This window comes from Schistocerca piceifrons, chromosome 1 (assembly GCF_021461385.2).
Source record: "Schistocerca piceifrons isolate TAMUIC-IGC-003096 chromosome 1, iqSchPice1.1, whole genome shotgun sequence".
Lineage (NCBI taxonomy): Eukaryota > Metazoa > Arthropoda > Insecta > Orthoptera > Acrididae > Schistocerca > Schistocerca piceifrons.
In genome coordinates this window covers 933827563-933843681 of record NC_060138.1, presented here as the reverse complement: position 1 = coordinate 933843681, position 16119 = coordinate 933827563, and the positions used below count along the sequence as shown (strand labels likewise).

At 43.8% G+C, this 16119-nt stretch overlaps 1 protein-coding gene across 1 annotated transcript in view; it reads right to left on the bottom strand.

Moving 5' to 3' along the window:
- The window catches only part of LOC124776686 (nephrin-like), a 174030-nt gene that overhangs the window by 57651 nt on the left and 100260 nt on the right, over window positions 1-16119 (bottom strand). The window contains exon 7 of the mRNA XM_047251791.1: window positions 1334-1540. Within this exon, the coding sequence (XP_047107747.1) occupies window positions 1334-1540 (207 nt within the window). The remainder of the gene's footprint in view (window positions 1-1333; window positions 1541-16119) is intronic.

The following is a 16119-nucleotide window of genomic DNA, read 5'->3' as shown; positions in this document are numbered from 1 at the left end:
GACGGTGACATAGGAAGGACGGCGGGAGAGAAAGGAGCCGATCAGACGCACGTAGTTAATGGGAAGAGCGAAGGTTTGGAGCGTGAAGAGGAGACCGGAATGCCATACGCGGTCATATGCACATTCGAGGTCCAGGGAGAGGAAGATTGCGGAGCGACGGGAATTAAGCTGTTCGGAAAGGAGATGAGTGAGGTGAAGGAGAAGGTCGTCGGAAGAGAAGGACGGCCGAAAGCCACACTGGGTAACGGGAAGGAGGCGGTGCTGGCGGAGATGCTGGTGGATGCGGCGGGTGAGGATAGATTCCAGGACCTTGCTGAAGACCGAGGTAAGGCTGATGGGACGGTAGGAGGAGACGGCGGACGGCGGTTTGCCAGGTTTAAGGAACATGAGGATACGGGAGGTTTTCCACAGGTCGGGGTAGTAACCGGTGGACAGGACTACATTGTAGAGCCCGGCCAGGGTGGAGAGGAAAGAGACAGGAGCTTCACGAAGGTGACTGTAGGGATTCTCTCTCTCGTTGCAGCTCCTTTTATACACGATTGTCATACGCAGTCACTGACGTTTCGCTGTCCAGCGCCATCTATCGGACATTTTGCGCACTTTTTTTTGTTCTAATAAAACCCAATGTCATTCCAAGTATGTATGTCAATTTTTACCTCTCTACCTACATTATTCCGTGGTTTATTAAGTTTTCAAATTTATACTGACTTTTACATCACCCGGTACACGCTACATAATACACTAAGTGTCGCATTGGCAAAAATGGTTGGAATGAAACTGGAGCAAACTCAGAAGAAAATAATCTACAGCGTTGAGTTTAATAGCTCAGACAGAAAGAATGTCGATACGGCACGTAGAAATTCTGTGAAAACCTCTTGAACGCTAAAAACTTTATTTATGAAGCGTTTCCAGTAATTATCGTCACATAATATGTACTTAGGAAAGTCTCAGACAAATGATCAGTACAAGAAAAGACGTTATTTTGAGACGTCGTGTGACAGACTGCTGGCATGCTGCGTCTCAGAATAACATCTTTTGCAAATACGCCTAACGACTGTTGCACATGACATTGTACGTTTCCTTACATTGCCCACTTTTATGAGCTTTCTTATGCTATTTTATCTGATGATGACTGCTCGAATCACGTAATAAATAAAGTTTTTAGCGATCAAGACGTTTCCATGAAGTTGCTACATTTCAAATCTCGATGAACGCATACCTTACAAATGTGGATATTTCCACACCTTACCCTCCCTCCCCGTATGACACTTGGTAGCACCCAACGCTATTTGTAACTAAGATTTTCAATCTAACAAATTAGAGCTCCACTCACCTCCTTCATTGGGGATGACGTCAGGGTTGTCCTCGGTGGTGACGGTGGCTGGCGTCTGTGGGGGCGGCTCCTTCTGGGTGGCGGCAGCCCGCAAGCGCGCTCTGCGCATGCGCAGCGCCAGTAGAAGGGCTGGGATACCGACCAGCAGCAGTGCCACCAGCACCCCTGCCAACAGCAGCGCCTCCACCGGCACCGGAGGCTCCTCTTCTGCACAATGTAAACAACAACACTTGACTCAACAACAATAACCAACCAGTAACTCCTCGTCCAGGGACCCAGTACATAAACACTGTGCTGTAATGGTCACGACACCATTCCAGTGGTGCCAACAACAACAGTCAAACGTCCAGGAGCCCGGCATACGAATACTGTGCTGTGGTAGTTACAGCAGCGGCTATGTGTAACGACACTGCCCGACACATACAAGGAGCGGACAAAAATATGGGGACGCCACATAAACAACTCATCACCATGCCTAATAAAGTATAGGAAGACTTTTGGGATTCAAAACAGCTTCCAGTCGTCTCGGAATGGAAAAATACAGGTTCTGTACGGTTTCCAATTGACTCTTATACCATTCTGCCGGAAAAATAGTGGCAACTTCAAGTAACTATGATGGAAGCAGATCACGATCATACCCTTTTCTCAAAAGTAACTCACAAAGGCTATAGAATATTGTGATGCGAAAATTTATCCTCATGTTCGCAAAACCAGTCCTGCACGATGTGACCTGGTGAGCAGTGACCCCGTCATCTTGGAACACTGCCCCAAAATTTGAGAAAAAAAATCATACAATGGGATAGAACTGATCAGCGAATACGATCACGTAAAGCCTTGCAAGTAAGGAGACCTTGAAGGAGAACCATGAGGTCCATGGAATACCATGACATCACTGCCGAAATAATCACCAAACCCAGCAACGTTCCACTCCTGGCAGAAACCACCCCGCATCGTACATTTGGGACGGCGTACGTCACACGTAAACTTAGTCAGAAATGGGAAACACTTTGAAACAAGACTCATTCGACCACACGAGTTTCTTCCATAGCACCGTCCGCCCCGATAGCTGAGTGGTCAGCCTGAAGGATTGCCGTCCTGCGGGTCCGGGTTCCATTCCCGGCTGGGTAGGAGATTTTCTCCGCTCAGGGACTGGGTGTTGTCTTGTCTTCATCAACATTTCATCCCCATCCGACTCGCAGGTCACCCAATGTGGCGTCGAATGTAACAAGACCTGCACCAATGCGGTCGGACCTGCCTCGCAAGGGATCTCCAGGCCAATGACACCGAACGCTCATTTCCATTTTTCCACAGCACAACAGCTAAGGCTTTATGACTTCAGGATTTCGTTTCCTGGTTACGGTAATTTGCATCACTGATGTGTCGATTTGGAATTCCATATTTCTCGCAATTCCCACCTTATGAAGGTCAGTTCCTATTATTTCCGTGCTGAGAGGGCTTGCAAGTGCAACATTTAATTCTGTAGTGACTTTTGCAGCTGTTCGATCTCTATTTTTCCTGAGAATTCTCTTCAATGACCATGTGTCGCATTATGACTCAGCGGATGATGTTTTTCCGCATTCCCTGTATGCGGTGTACATCTTCGATACTCTGCCTCCTGAAACGCCAGACACTCCGGGTTGGGTTGGGTTGTTTGGGGGGTGAGACCAGACAGCGAGGTCATCGGTGTCATCGGATTAGGGAAGGACGGGGAAGGAAGTCGGCCGTGCCTTTTTAAAGGAACCATCCCAGCATTTGCCTGCAGCGACTTAGGGAAATCACGGAAAACCTAAATCAGAATGGCCGGACGCGGGATTTAACCGTCAGCCTCCCGAATGCGAGTCCAGTGTGCTAGCCACTGCGCCACCTCGCTCGGCAGACACTTCGGATGCTGCCACCATAAGAGCACCAATAATTCTCCCACGCTGGAATCCACTTATCTGCGACATGATGTACTCACAACTATCAGAGAACACTGTTCTGTCCATGACTTGCAATGACGTTCGTGGTCAAATGCAACGGCGCCACGAACAGACTCGGCTACATCGACATTCATATTCAAGCACGCTTCTCTGGCGGTGTTTCAAATTTTGTCCAACCCCTGTAGTTCTCCCTGTTTTTTCCCTGCACTGCCCCAGCGAGGAACACAGGCACCGCGGCCGCGGAGTCTTGAAAGCGAATTAGACGCATAGCAACTGCCGTTATGACCTCCTGCAAGAGGGGCACAGATTTTTACCTCGCGGTCCAGTTGGAAGTGTCGGGGAATGTGGTGGGCTCCACGAAGGCGATGATGTACGATCAATTCCGAATTTTGTCACCATCTGCAATTAAGCTGCTAGGAATGCTCCATCTGAGAAAGGTTTAAGGAAGTTAAGTCATGTCAGCTGGTGCAGTTAAATATTATCCTTTGTTATTGGAACTATGTTCCTAGGTTAACTGGTAATTATAGGAAGAGTATCTCTATTTCATGATAGATATTATCTTGCTGAATGGAATTGTACCGATTGTTTTCATTTACTGTTAATCATAAATAATAAGATACCAATTTCACATTGTAAAATTATTATTCTGTTCAAGAGCTTTGTCTGTGATAAAACTTTTCTGGTTGTAATCTTTGAAGTGTATTTTATTCGTGTGTTAATTTACAGTAAATTTGATGTTACATCTTTAGTGTTCTTCGGTAAATGTGTACGTATTCAACCCAGTCGTAGTACTCGCACATCGTTCGGTAACCTCGTTGTACATGTTTCACGAATCTGAGAATCTGAAATTCAGCTTACGTACAAGAAAAAATCATCATTTTCGTTGGAATGTTCATTAGAATTTTCTTAAATCTTGTGCCTGTTCACAAAGAAATGCGACGGCGGGATGACCGATGTGCACTCCAGGCAGATTTGATTTACTTCTTCATTAGTTATATGATCTAGCCACCGGAATTTAATCTGAACTGTTTATTGTCCAAGTTTCACATCCATATGAGGCTAAACTCTCTATAAGCTAAATACTTTCACGAATTGCTTCCCGACACAAAAATTCATAGAGGCAACTTGTTTATATTTTTAAGAGGAACCTTTCTTGCTCTTGTAAATATGTTTTTATACCCTCTTCTGCCAGTTTCTTGCTCCACACAGTCAAGTACTTCGGATGTTTCAGCTCCTTTTCTTTGAGGCAACACATCGTATACTTTTCCAACGAATCTTTGTGGAAATAAGTATATTCATGTTAAGTAAAAAGTGGTAAATATAAATCTGGATAGAAAAACCCGTTTCTCCTGAAAGTGAATCGACTCTCCTAATAATCATGATTCAACGCTTGTTCCCATCCCAGCGTTACTGACAAGTGACGATCCTCTATTCTGGATACATTACTGTTCATTAATTTGTGGATGATATCAAGGTTCTCACTGATGATGAAGTCCGACTGTTGTGTTTCATATTTCATCTCCTGATAGCTAGGGATACTAACTAGAAATTCTGAGTTCTTCGGTATGAACTGGCTTTCGTACAGAGAAATTTTTATTAGTGAATAATAACAAGAAATACCATGTAATAACTTCAACAACGTGTTTTAAAATGTAAAGGAAAGTAAACACTATTTAACATTCCAAATGTGACTTAAAAACATCTAAATCCTTCCATCCTGAGTCATTACCTCCCTTTCCTGTTCCAGTCGCATATGGTTCGCGGGAAGAACGAGTGCTGGAAAGCCTCCATTTATTTTTTTCATTTATTTTTTTATTGTTCCGTGGGACCAAATTAAGGAGAAGTCTCCATGGTCATGGAACGAGTCAATACATGAAATTATAATACGATATCAGAAACAGATAAAATGAAATATAAAAAAAACATATTCAGGTGACAAGTCGTAAGTTTAAATGAATTTGCTTAATTTTTTAGCTCTTCCAGGAGCTCCTCGACAGAATAGAAGGAGTGAGCCATGAGGAAACTCTTCAGTTTAGACTTAAAAGAGTTTGGGCTACTGCTAAGATTTTGGACCTCTTGTGGTAGCTTATTGAAAATGGATGCAGCAGAATACTGCACTCCTCTCTGCGCTCTAATCTCTCTAATCTTACATTCGTGATCTCCTCGGGAGGTATAAGTAGGTGGAAGCAATATATTCAATACCTCATCCAGAAACACACCCTCTCGAAACCTGGACAGCAAGCTACCCCGCGATGCAGAGCGCCTCTCTTGCAGAGTCTGCCACTTACGTTTGCTAAACGTCTCCGTAACGCTATCACGTTTACCGAATAACCCTGGGACGAAACGCACCTCTCTTCTTTGGATTTTCTCTATCTCCACAGTCAACCCGACCTGGTACAGATCCAACACTGATGAGCAATACTCAAGTATAGGTCGAACGAGTGTTTTGAAAGCTACCTCCTTTGTTGATGGACTACATTTTCTAGGGGCTCTCCCAATGAATCTCAACCTGGCACCCGCCTTACCAACAATTAATTTTATATGATCATTCCTCTTCAAACTGTTCCGTACCCATACTCCCAGATACTTTACAGAAGTAACTGCTACCAGTGTATGTTCCGTAATCATATAATCATACAATAAAGGATCCTTCTTTCCATGTAATCGTAAAACAGTACACTTGTGTATGTTAAGGGTCAGTTGCTACTCCCTACACCAAGTGCCTATCCGCTGCAGATCTTCCTGCATTTCGCTGCAATTTTCTAATGCTGCAACTTCTCTGTATACTACAGCATCATCCGCGAAAAGCCACATGGAACTTCCGACACTATCTACTAGGTCATTTATATGTATTGTGAAAAACAATGGTCCCATAACACTCCCCTGTGGCACGCCTGAAGTAACTTTAACGTCTGTAGACGTCTCTCCATTGAGAACAACATGCTGTATTCTGTTTGCTAAAAACTCTTCAATCCAGCCACACAGCTGGTCTGAAATTCCGTAGGCTCTTACTTTGTTTATCAGGCGACAGTGCGGATCTGTATCGAACGCCTTCCGAAAATCAAGGAAAATGGCATCTACCTGGGAGCCTGTATCTAATATTTTCTGGGACCCATGAACAAATAAAGCGAGTTGGGTCTCACACGATCGCTGTTTCCGGAATCCATGTTGATTCCTATAGAGTAGATTCTGGGTTTCCAGAAATGGCATGTTACGCGAGCAAAAAACATGTTCTAAAGTTATAGCTTAGTTAAAGGAAATGCTACATATGGTAATTCATGAAGTCTATTTCGTTCTGAAATCGGCTAGTAACGATGTCTTTTTCCCCTACATGCATTTCCTTAAGATCCCCTGACTGTGGACTTCGTAGTAGACTGCAGAAATCGTACGGTCTACCACCTTAGCCGGAATCGTTAATGTCCACATCTACGTGTATACTCTACATGCCACAATGCGGTGCATGACGGAGAGTAACGTCCATTACGTCTAGTCATTCCATTTTCTATTCCCCAAACCAATGGAACGAGGGAAAATGATTATGTATGTGCTTCAATCGTGTTCCTTAGACAACATGTAAAATGCTGTAGAAAGAATGACATCGAATTTGAACATTATTTATTCAGTGGGAATATCATGGAACATAATGAAATTTAATGAAAATTTTACCAACAGATGAGGCTGTAAGCGTATTAACATAAACGGAGTTGGCTACAAATTATAGATGAATCGCAATACGACATCTATGGTTCGAGATGCGCATTGCACAATCTGTGCTATCCATTGCTCGGCGAAAGTTCGGCAGTCAACATTTTCGGCACTGTTAGTTAGATAAGCACATCCACAACGGCAAGGTCGGACTACATCGGGTGGCAAAAATCGGTTATTAATTGTCCGGCAGCCAAAAACCAAATTCAAAGCAAAATGACGTCGGTTTTTAATTGCCACCGTTTTCTGGCGCAAGTTGAAATCGAGAAACAGCATGTTCCACAACAGACTGGAATGTCTCAGGAGTCACGTTCAGAATGCATTATGCAATGTCTCTGCAGCAGCCGCTTCACTGGGTGTGCAACGCATGGAGAAGCGCCATTTCGCATAGAAATGATTATACCCACATATTGTTGAAGGGTTAGAATGACTTTGGTACCCAAAAGACTCTCATAGCGGTTATCAGTGACATGTAACATAACCCACAGGACTTGTCGCCTCGAAAAAATACGGGCTTAGATAAATGATGCCGTCGACCCGCAGCGCACAGTCACCTTTGCAGAACAAAGTGGTACCGGTTGATGTGCGTGTGGACGGTCCGTCGCTCACGTTCTGCAGTCATCTATATTGACATGTCCTTGAAGTTTGTAAATGGTCTCTACCTGTGCACAGAATGTTCCTTGGTCATTCATTGTCCTATTCCATCATCATCATCATCATCATCATCATCATCATCATCATTTAACACTGATTATGCCTTTCAGCGTTCAGTCTGGACCATAGCCCCCCTTATACAGTTCCTCCATGATCCCCTATTCAGTGCTAACATTGGTGCCTTTTCTGATGTTAAACCTATTACTTCAAAATCATTCTTAACCGACTCCAGGTACCTTGTCCTCGGTCCTACTCCATATCAACAAGAAAATCCAGAGCGAACGTTTGTCTTACTGGCAGGTCAGCAGCAAGCAACTCCTCAACATGGGTGATTTTGTATGGGTAGCAGTGCAAAATGTGTCGTAGGATTTTATGAACGGTGCTTGCAAGAATGTCCAACGCCTGGTAGATTCCCCGTGCACTGTATGTTTGCACATCAATCGACGTCTTCTTCAGTGTTGTCGCCACAACTTCGGCAGACGTCTGATCAACTGCTTTCCGTCCCCATCTACACTGTACTGCAAAAGAACCTGTCTTTTAGAATTTTGCAATGATTTTCTCTAGAGACCTAGCGAGGTGGCTCAGTGGTTAGCAGACTACATTCGCATTCGGGAGGACGATGTTTCAAATCCACGCAAGACCATCCTGATCAAGGTTTTCCGTCACTTCCCTAAATTGCTTCAGGCAAATGTTGGGATGATGCCTTTGAAAGTGCACGGCCGATTTCCTTCCTAGTCCTTCCCTAAGCCGAGTTTGTGCTCCATATCTAATGACTTCGTTGTCGACGGGACGTTAAACTCTAATCTCCTCGACTATTTCTCATTTTCTCTAGGTCCTAGAGTGTCTGGAACTTCTGCGGGGCTTACCTGCGCACAGCCATTGTTCTTGTGAAAGAGCTTCATCAGTAGCGCTCAATCATTCAGAGGGACTGTCATTTTGGGCGTCTCGGACGAAACTGAAGAACAGCCCTGTACCATTTTTTTTATTGGCGTGCTTAATCTGATGCTTACAGCGCCATTTGTTAGTCAAATTTAATTTGTTCCATGGCTATTCTCCCTGCTTCAGTTACATGCTGTTCAAATTTGGCGTTGTTCTGTGCAATGGTTCTCTTTCTTCACCGTTTTGAAACTGGAACTTTAATTACCGTCACCCTTTATGTTGGTGACAGCAGCAACGTTCTGAAGTATGTCGCCAATGTCTGATCTCTAAACTTTCTCAACATCATTACGCGAAAAGGGAGTCTTCCCATCTGAGTCCACGTAATATCAGAGAATTAAACGAATAACGCAAGTTTACTCAGTGGCACTGGACCAGGAAGAAGGCGGATCGCACCGGTGTTGTCAGAGAAGAATAGCATTAACATTTAAGTATTTGAGGGAAAAGACGACCATAAGTATCGTCAGTTCTATGAACATGTCATGCCAATGAACTGAGTCAAATTACAAACCTCTATTTTCATATTTTGTGACTGTTAGGTGTGGACGTTCAATGTGACAGGCTCTCAGGGTGCCACCCAGACAGTGAACCAAACGGAAATCAAGACCTCACTTATACTCAGATCACTGTCGGTAACCAGTGCAGGTTCGCCCTTAAATAATCTCATTGCTACCATCTTTCGTTAGATATTTCTTTAAGGATTGAAAAAATAATCCAGTTTATATCAGAAATTTTAGGAAAATCCAGCAGCACCAGAATGCTAAGGCCTCCTCAGTTGTCGATCTGAGGAAAGCTTGTTCGAAATAAAATTTATTATTGGAATAGTTAGGGCATGTAAACGAAGCTAATTTCTCTTCCAATATTTTGTAAGAGTGGTCAGTGAATCAACTCATCACTACCTCAAATGAAATTTTTCTTGTATAGTGTAGTTTAGAGAGTACTGTGTAATTTACACTGCACTACAAAGACAACAGTGTAGACAGTACTAACTTGATAGCAATTGCCAGATGTCAAGATCAAAGCGGCAAAGTGCACAATAGCACCTTAACAGGTCAGGAGCCGACCTCTGTACTAGCAGCACTAGGCAAACAGATCGTTTGTGTGTTTACTTTACATGCTTCTACGTGGAAGTGAGTCACTCATTTAGATTTGTTTGTGTGCATTTTTAGTGTAAACGTTAATTTTTCGCGTGTTGGTATAGTGTAGTTTCCCGTCGTATTTAGTGTGGTTATGAACTGTGAAAGTTGTGTTGGGATGCCAGATGAGTTTGGTCACATCTCCATGCAGTAATAGCTTCGATCAAACAGCTTGAGGCTGTTTCCAGTGGCCATCACTGTGGCACACCAGGTTTGGGGATCCAAATAACGTCCAGCGTATCCCACGTGCCTGATTGATCCACTACTGTGGTCCGCCCAGCTACGGCACGCATCGGTATTGATAGCTCAGCCGTGGGAGGTCGTTTCAAGATGTAGCAGGCAGTCAAAGACTGCAACTGATAAAGATCCTGAAACCGCTGTAGTCACTTGCCCTGTTTCAGAAGAAGTATCTCGGCGTGGATGGTTTAGGCATACGGGGGCAATTAGCCCAGATGTTGAATAGTAGCTTCCTGATGAGAAGAGGATCAACCTACTGCAGGTGGTGGCTCAAGACGGTACTAACAATGTGTGTCGCTTTGGACCGAAAGAGATTATCTCTGGTTTCGGACAGCTAGCTGAAGTTGTAAAGATTGTCAGTCTTGCTAGCGAGAGGGCGGCATGGCCCACAGTCTGCAGCTTCGGATGGTACAAAACCTAGTGGGAGTCTGATTTAGAAGGTTCTGCAGCAATGTAGAATACAGTTTGTTTCACTTACACCATAGGGTGGTGGGTTATCGGGTTCTACTTAACAGGTCAACGGTGCATTACAAACATGAAGCGGCTGCACGAGTACCAGGTGCCCTGTGGAGTGGACTGTACGGTTTTTTAGATTAAATGGTAACGGAAGTGTAAAAATAGGGGATCAGTCTCAAAGGGTGCTGGTGAAACACAGGATGAGGGTACACCTAGAACACATTGGTATTAGAATTACAGTTGTAAACTGTCGTAGCTGTGTTGGTAAATAACCACAACTCCAAACACTCGTAGAACATAGTGAGACCGAAACCGTTATAGGCACTGAAAAGTAGCTGAAGCTGCAGGTAAGTTTAGTAGACATTTTTACCAAGATTCCTATGGTGTTGATAAAGGGTAAATTAAATTCTGCTCGTGGTGGCGTACTTGTTGCTATTAGTAGTAATTTATCTTGTAGTGAAATTGAAGTAGAGAGCTGCTGCGAGCTGGTATTGGTAGAGGTTAGACTCGACAACCGGGTTCCTTTTACCGAACACCTGACTCAGATTATGTAATTGCTGAAGAGTTCAAGGAAAATTCGAGTCTCACCTCGAATAGGTACACAACACATATAATTATAGTCGGTGGCGACTGCGATCTACCCTCTGTAAGTTGGTGAAAATACATCTTTGAAGCCGGCAGTAGACTTAAAACATGAAAGTTTTACTAAAAGCATTCTCAGAAAATTATTTTCAGCAGTTATTGAAACAGCCCACTCGAAGTATAAATTGCTGCTTTAACGAAATTCACATCTGAGTAACAAAGTCATGCGTTAATAGGGAGCACCATGATGGCTACAGGGACTAGTGGACACGAGATAGTTGTAGGGGAAATGAATATTTTCTTAATAACATCACTTATGTCTTGACACATTTTTATTTTTCGTCAACCTTTACACGTTTCGACTTCCTGACATTTTCTAAGGCAGTGATATGTCAGTCATATAAAAACATTGTATCACTTCAATATTCTTGACAACGAGACAAATGCAAACTGCTACCAATTGAAAATTTTGGCTTCTAGTTTTCACTTGGTAGCAGTTTGCCCCTGTCCCGTGCTCGAGAATGTTGACGTGATATAATGTATTTAACGAATTTATGTGACTGACATAGCATTGCCTTTGAAAATGAACGAAAATCGGGAGGCGTAAGGCTGGTTAAAAATAAAAGTGTGGCCATGACATACGTGAAGTTATTAAATGTGTATTCATATCGCCGCGTCGGCTCACAGCATTTTCATGCAAACTGCAGCAGACTGAACATTGTGGCATCCAAAACCATCTAAAGTAAACGGAAATTATATACCTATTTACAAAAGAAGATAAAAATTCACTTGGCGCATTCCTAAGGGATAGTCCCCATATCTTCCAAGTTAACGATGTAGGTGTAGACCTGATATGGCTTAAATTGAAAGAAACTGTATTTGACGGCAGCTGAGAAATTTATACCAAAAGAGGAAAAATAATCTCCCACGGTTCACAAAACACTGTCGCAAAAGCAACGGAAGCACCATACGAAATTTAAGAGAACCTAAAGCTTCCAAGATGTTTTACAGAAGGTCAGAATTTAGCGTCCACTTCCATGCAAGATACTATTACTAGTTTTCAAAACTCTGTCTTGAAATTTGGCGGAAAATCCTAAGCGATTCTATTCGTATATAACGGACGCCGGTGGCAACATACAGTCACTACTTTCAATGAGTGGTGACAGTACCACTAACGGGGAGCTACTGAAACCACGCCTGTCAGTCTCAAACTGAGACGTCAACATCCTGGTGACTCCGAAGGCGATGATGGATATTGCAGCAGCAGTCATATCTCCGAAATCTATTTGAACCATGGCAAGAAAACAAACATAAGGTCGACGAAGCGACGATGGAATACGAGGTCACTAGAAAAAAGATGACAAGTATAGATATGACAGACAGATGGTAAAGGTACCGGCCATGACCTGATCATGGAAACCTTAACTCTGATGGTCGAAGGGACATTCGAACTCCTCTCCTCCAATATCACCTTACTTTGTGGGGCAGATGGTATTCCCGCGCCGGCCGCCGTGGCCGAACTGTTGTAGGGGCTTCAGTCCGGAACCACGCGGCTGCTACGGTCGCAGGTTCGAATCCTGCCTCGGGCATGGATGTGTGTGATGTTAGTTAGGTTTAAATAGCTCTAAGTTTAGGGGACAGATCTTAGATGTAGAGTCATTTGAACCATATGGCATTCCCGCTACCACTGTTTTTACGTTTTAGTAGCACTAAGAGTGTGAACTATAACTGAGTCAATGGAAGCACTGTATTTGGCAGCCAGTTCTCCAAAGGATTCTTCGGCCGATGTTCGTTTGACGATTTTCCGGACTTTTCGCCAGTACGAGTGGCTGGCGTTGTCAAAATTCAATCCTGCATGGGTATAAGCGGGCCAGAGTCATCGATCTTGCGACTGCAGATTATACACTGTCCAGTACAATTGAAGGTCGAATCCCCGTAATTGTCTCCAATTGCGACGCAGAAGTTAGAAATTTGGTTCAAAAATGCAAGCAACCCTTTCGAAAACCCTTAGAGTTCGCATGACCGAAAGCATGTGCTAGAACAGCAGCCGAACACCGTTCAGCTGAATGGGCGTCGATGTCTTTGTACAGGTATATTTTTAAAGTGCTCAACAAAGGTACGTGGGTGACACCGAAGGTATTGCCAAATTGAGGGTCTTAGAGCGATCAGTTGCCATTTGATCCATACAAAAGTGTGAATACCGACCCCCCCCCCCCCCATAAAACCACTCCAACCCAACCCCCCTGCGCAGCTCCCCCCGTCTTAGGTTCGAGGATTGCCTCGGGCATGGGTGTGTGTGTTGTCCTTAGCGTAAGTTAGTTTAAGTTAGATTAAATAGTGTGTAAGCTTAGGGACCGATGACCTCAGCAGCTTGGTCCCATAACACCATACCACAAATTTAAAAAAAAAAAATTTCCAGCCCCCGGCCCCTCCCCCCCCCCCCCCCCCCCACCATTACCAGTGATAACGCCACAGGAGGGCTAAAGAACAATGAGCACGCTTTTCTGCTTCATATCACGTTCGAATTTCGTCGTATGGTTTTGAATGGTCCCTAGTGGTTCCACCCTGTACACCAGAGCAAAAATTGCGGTCGCATCTTACTCCAAATGGGTCAGATTACTTTCAACGGTACCGCAGGCCCATAGTGTCCTTAATGAATGGCTGAATCATCCGACAACGTCAACAGTGTCGAACGTTATCGAAAACTTTGTCTTGATGCTCATCGTACTGCGAAAAGTGTGGAACTCAATGCCCCAAGGAAAGGAGCGGTTTCACTGACGCCCTTTATGCCACCTCCTGAGGCCTTCTCTTGTCGATTCTGAGTGGCGCGTGTCTCAAAAGTTTTCTTCGACGGCCCACAAGAAAATTATGTGAATTCAACGCTTAGTGTCGCGGTTCTGACCTCCATTACAGAAGCAGCAAAAGAAGGGGTGAAGTGTGGATAAGAAGGAATGTGAGGATATACCATCGTGTGACACTTCCACGGTGGCGTTGGGCATAATTGTGGTGTAGTCTAACGCCTCACATGAATTTCTGAGCTCTGGTCTTTGATTCACACGTGTCGACTTGTTGCTGTTTAAAGCGGGTCCGAGCCCGAGGGTGATGTCGCAGAGCTCCTCCTTTTACACCATGAGACAGGGAGGTCGTAGGAACCTTTGAGCCAAACTTCAAACCAATGAATTGGCTGTTTAATTATGTTGCTCAGTGTATGTACCTGTCGCACCAGCGCTCGGGGGCTTCTCTGTGGTCATTACCGCTGTCATCCCCTTGCTATCTTGGTAGGTCAGAACAATCTAGCTTCGGGTGAAGAACCCGAGACTAAGGTAAACAAGCAAGTTGCCGAGAAGTGGCCAAGAGAATCTCAGCAATTTTGTAATCCTGAAGATGTTGCACCTTCCCTGTTGAACTTGCGCATGTTGCTTGGAAGGAAGGACACTCGATAAACCTACTAACCTCTGCGTGAGCTCAAATTTCTGTGATTTCTTCATTGTGGTCGTTTCACGAGACATATGTTTGAAAATTTTTCTTGGAAAGAACGCTCGCAAAATGTCAGCTGTAAACCTTTCCGTGACTTACAACGCTTCTCTGGCAGCATCTGCCACCGAGGTTTGGTGACCACATCCGTAACTTTCTCACGTTCATGTTGTATGAATATATGCCAAGGTACAGAGGAGCTGTACCTCGATAAAGCGATTCAGTTCTTCTATGTAAGAGGACACAATACTGCCAGTAATTGAATGCAAGTTCTCGTGGGCTGTTTGGAACAGAAACGATGAATACCAGCTGCTTATGGAATAGATAATAAATTTGGTATGTTGTGTATGAAAATCCCTGTTGTATCGTCTGCGACCTCCTAATCCCTAATTAATCTCACAATGTACACCGAATAAATTTTACCCGTGGCTGTCTTCTCCAGAAGGATAACGGCTGTTTATGGCTATTGGCTGCAGCCTCCCTATCTGGTATCGACAGCGAACCGTTTGTTCCACGCATTATCGGGGGCGGTGGCGCATTGTGCACTACCTTACGACGTGGCACAAAGCCATAGCTGATAATCCTGGATTCGTTTAATTCTCATAACTTCAGTTCTAAACAAAAGCACAGTTAATAGCTTGCAGCTATAGTCACCCAGTTCAGAGACTCTAGTAGTTAAGTGCTGGAGATTGTACGCAGTTGGAAGCGGAGCCGTTAAATGGCGAACAACGCATGGCCGAATACCATGAACTTTAAATCTGCTGCTGTCGCTTTGGATGATTAAAGCACATTTATCTGGTGTAGTGATGAAATACAGGTTATCGGGAGGAATGATATCACAAAACTGTAGCCTACATTAATATCTTTTATGTGTTAATTTCTATCGGCTGTTTTCTATTTGTTACTGCAGTCATTTGTTTGGGGATAAGACTTTGAAGGGGTTATAGAACTAATCCTTCCAAGCGATGAAATGTAAATCAACAAATGAGGCTGCGTCAATACAGAAATCCTGTTGGATTTTATATTTAAGTCTATGAGAAATGATGTTTTTGTAAGCTGCATTAATTTTATCTTCTCTCACAGTGAAAATTTCTAAGTCACCGACAAATCACACATTAATTCACGTCTCTGTAATATAATAATTGGAATCACAAAATGCTGAATAACATTGATGTTTAAACAGTACATGGTTCGTGGACACTTTGTAAGTAGAAATATATTAGCGCTCAATAAAATTGTACCATTCCAAAATGCAGGACTTGTTTAAGATCTACTACTGTTGTCGTATTACATATTTTTCTCAAATGGTACTTCTCAAATAATAGATCACATACACTGCCGTACCGCAGAAGTGACTGAAACCAAAACCCTTAATGTTAGTCAACGTAGTCAAATTGGAGCACGTAATCTACTTTGCAAAATACTTCCTAATTTATGGTTCACATGGCTCTGAACACTATGGGACTTACCATCTGAGTTCATCAGTCCCCTAGAACATAGAGCTACTTAAACCTAACTACCCTAAGGACATCACACACATCCATGCCCGAGGCAGGATTCGAGCCTACGACCGTAGTGGTCGCGGGCTTCCAGACTGAAGCGCCTAGAACCGCTCGGCCACTCCGGCCGGCCGTAATTTATGTCTTCACCGCAATGATTGAACGTACAACGTTTACTTATTTCGGCG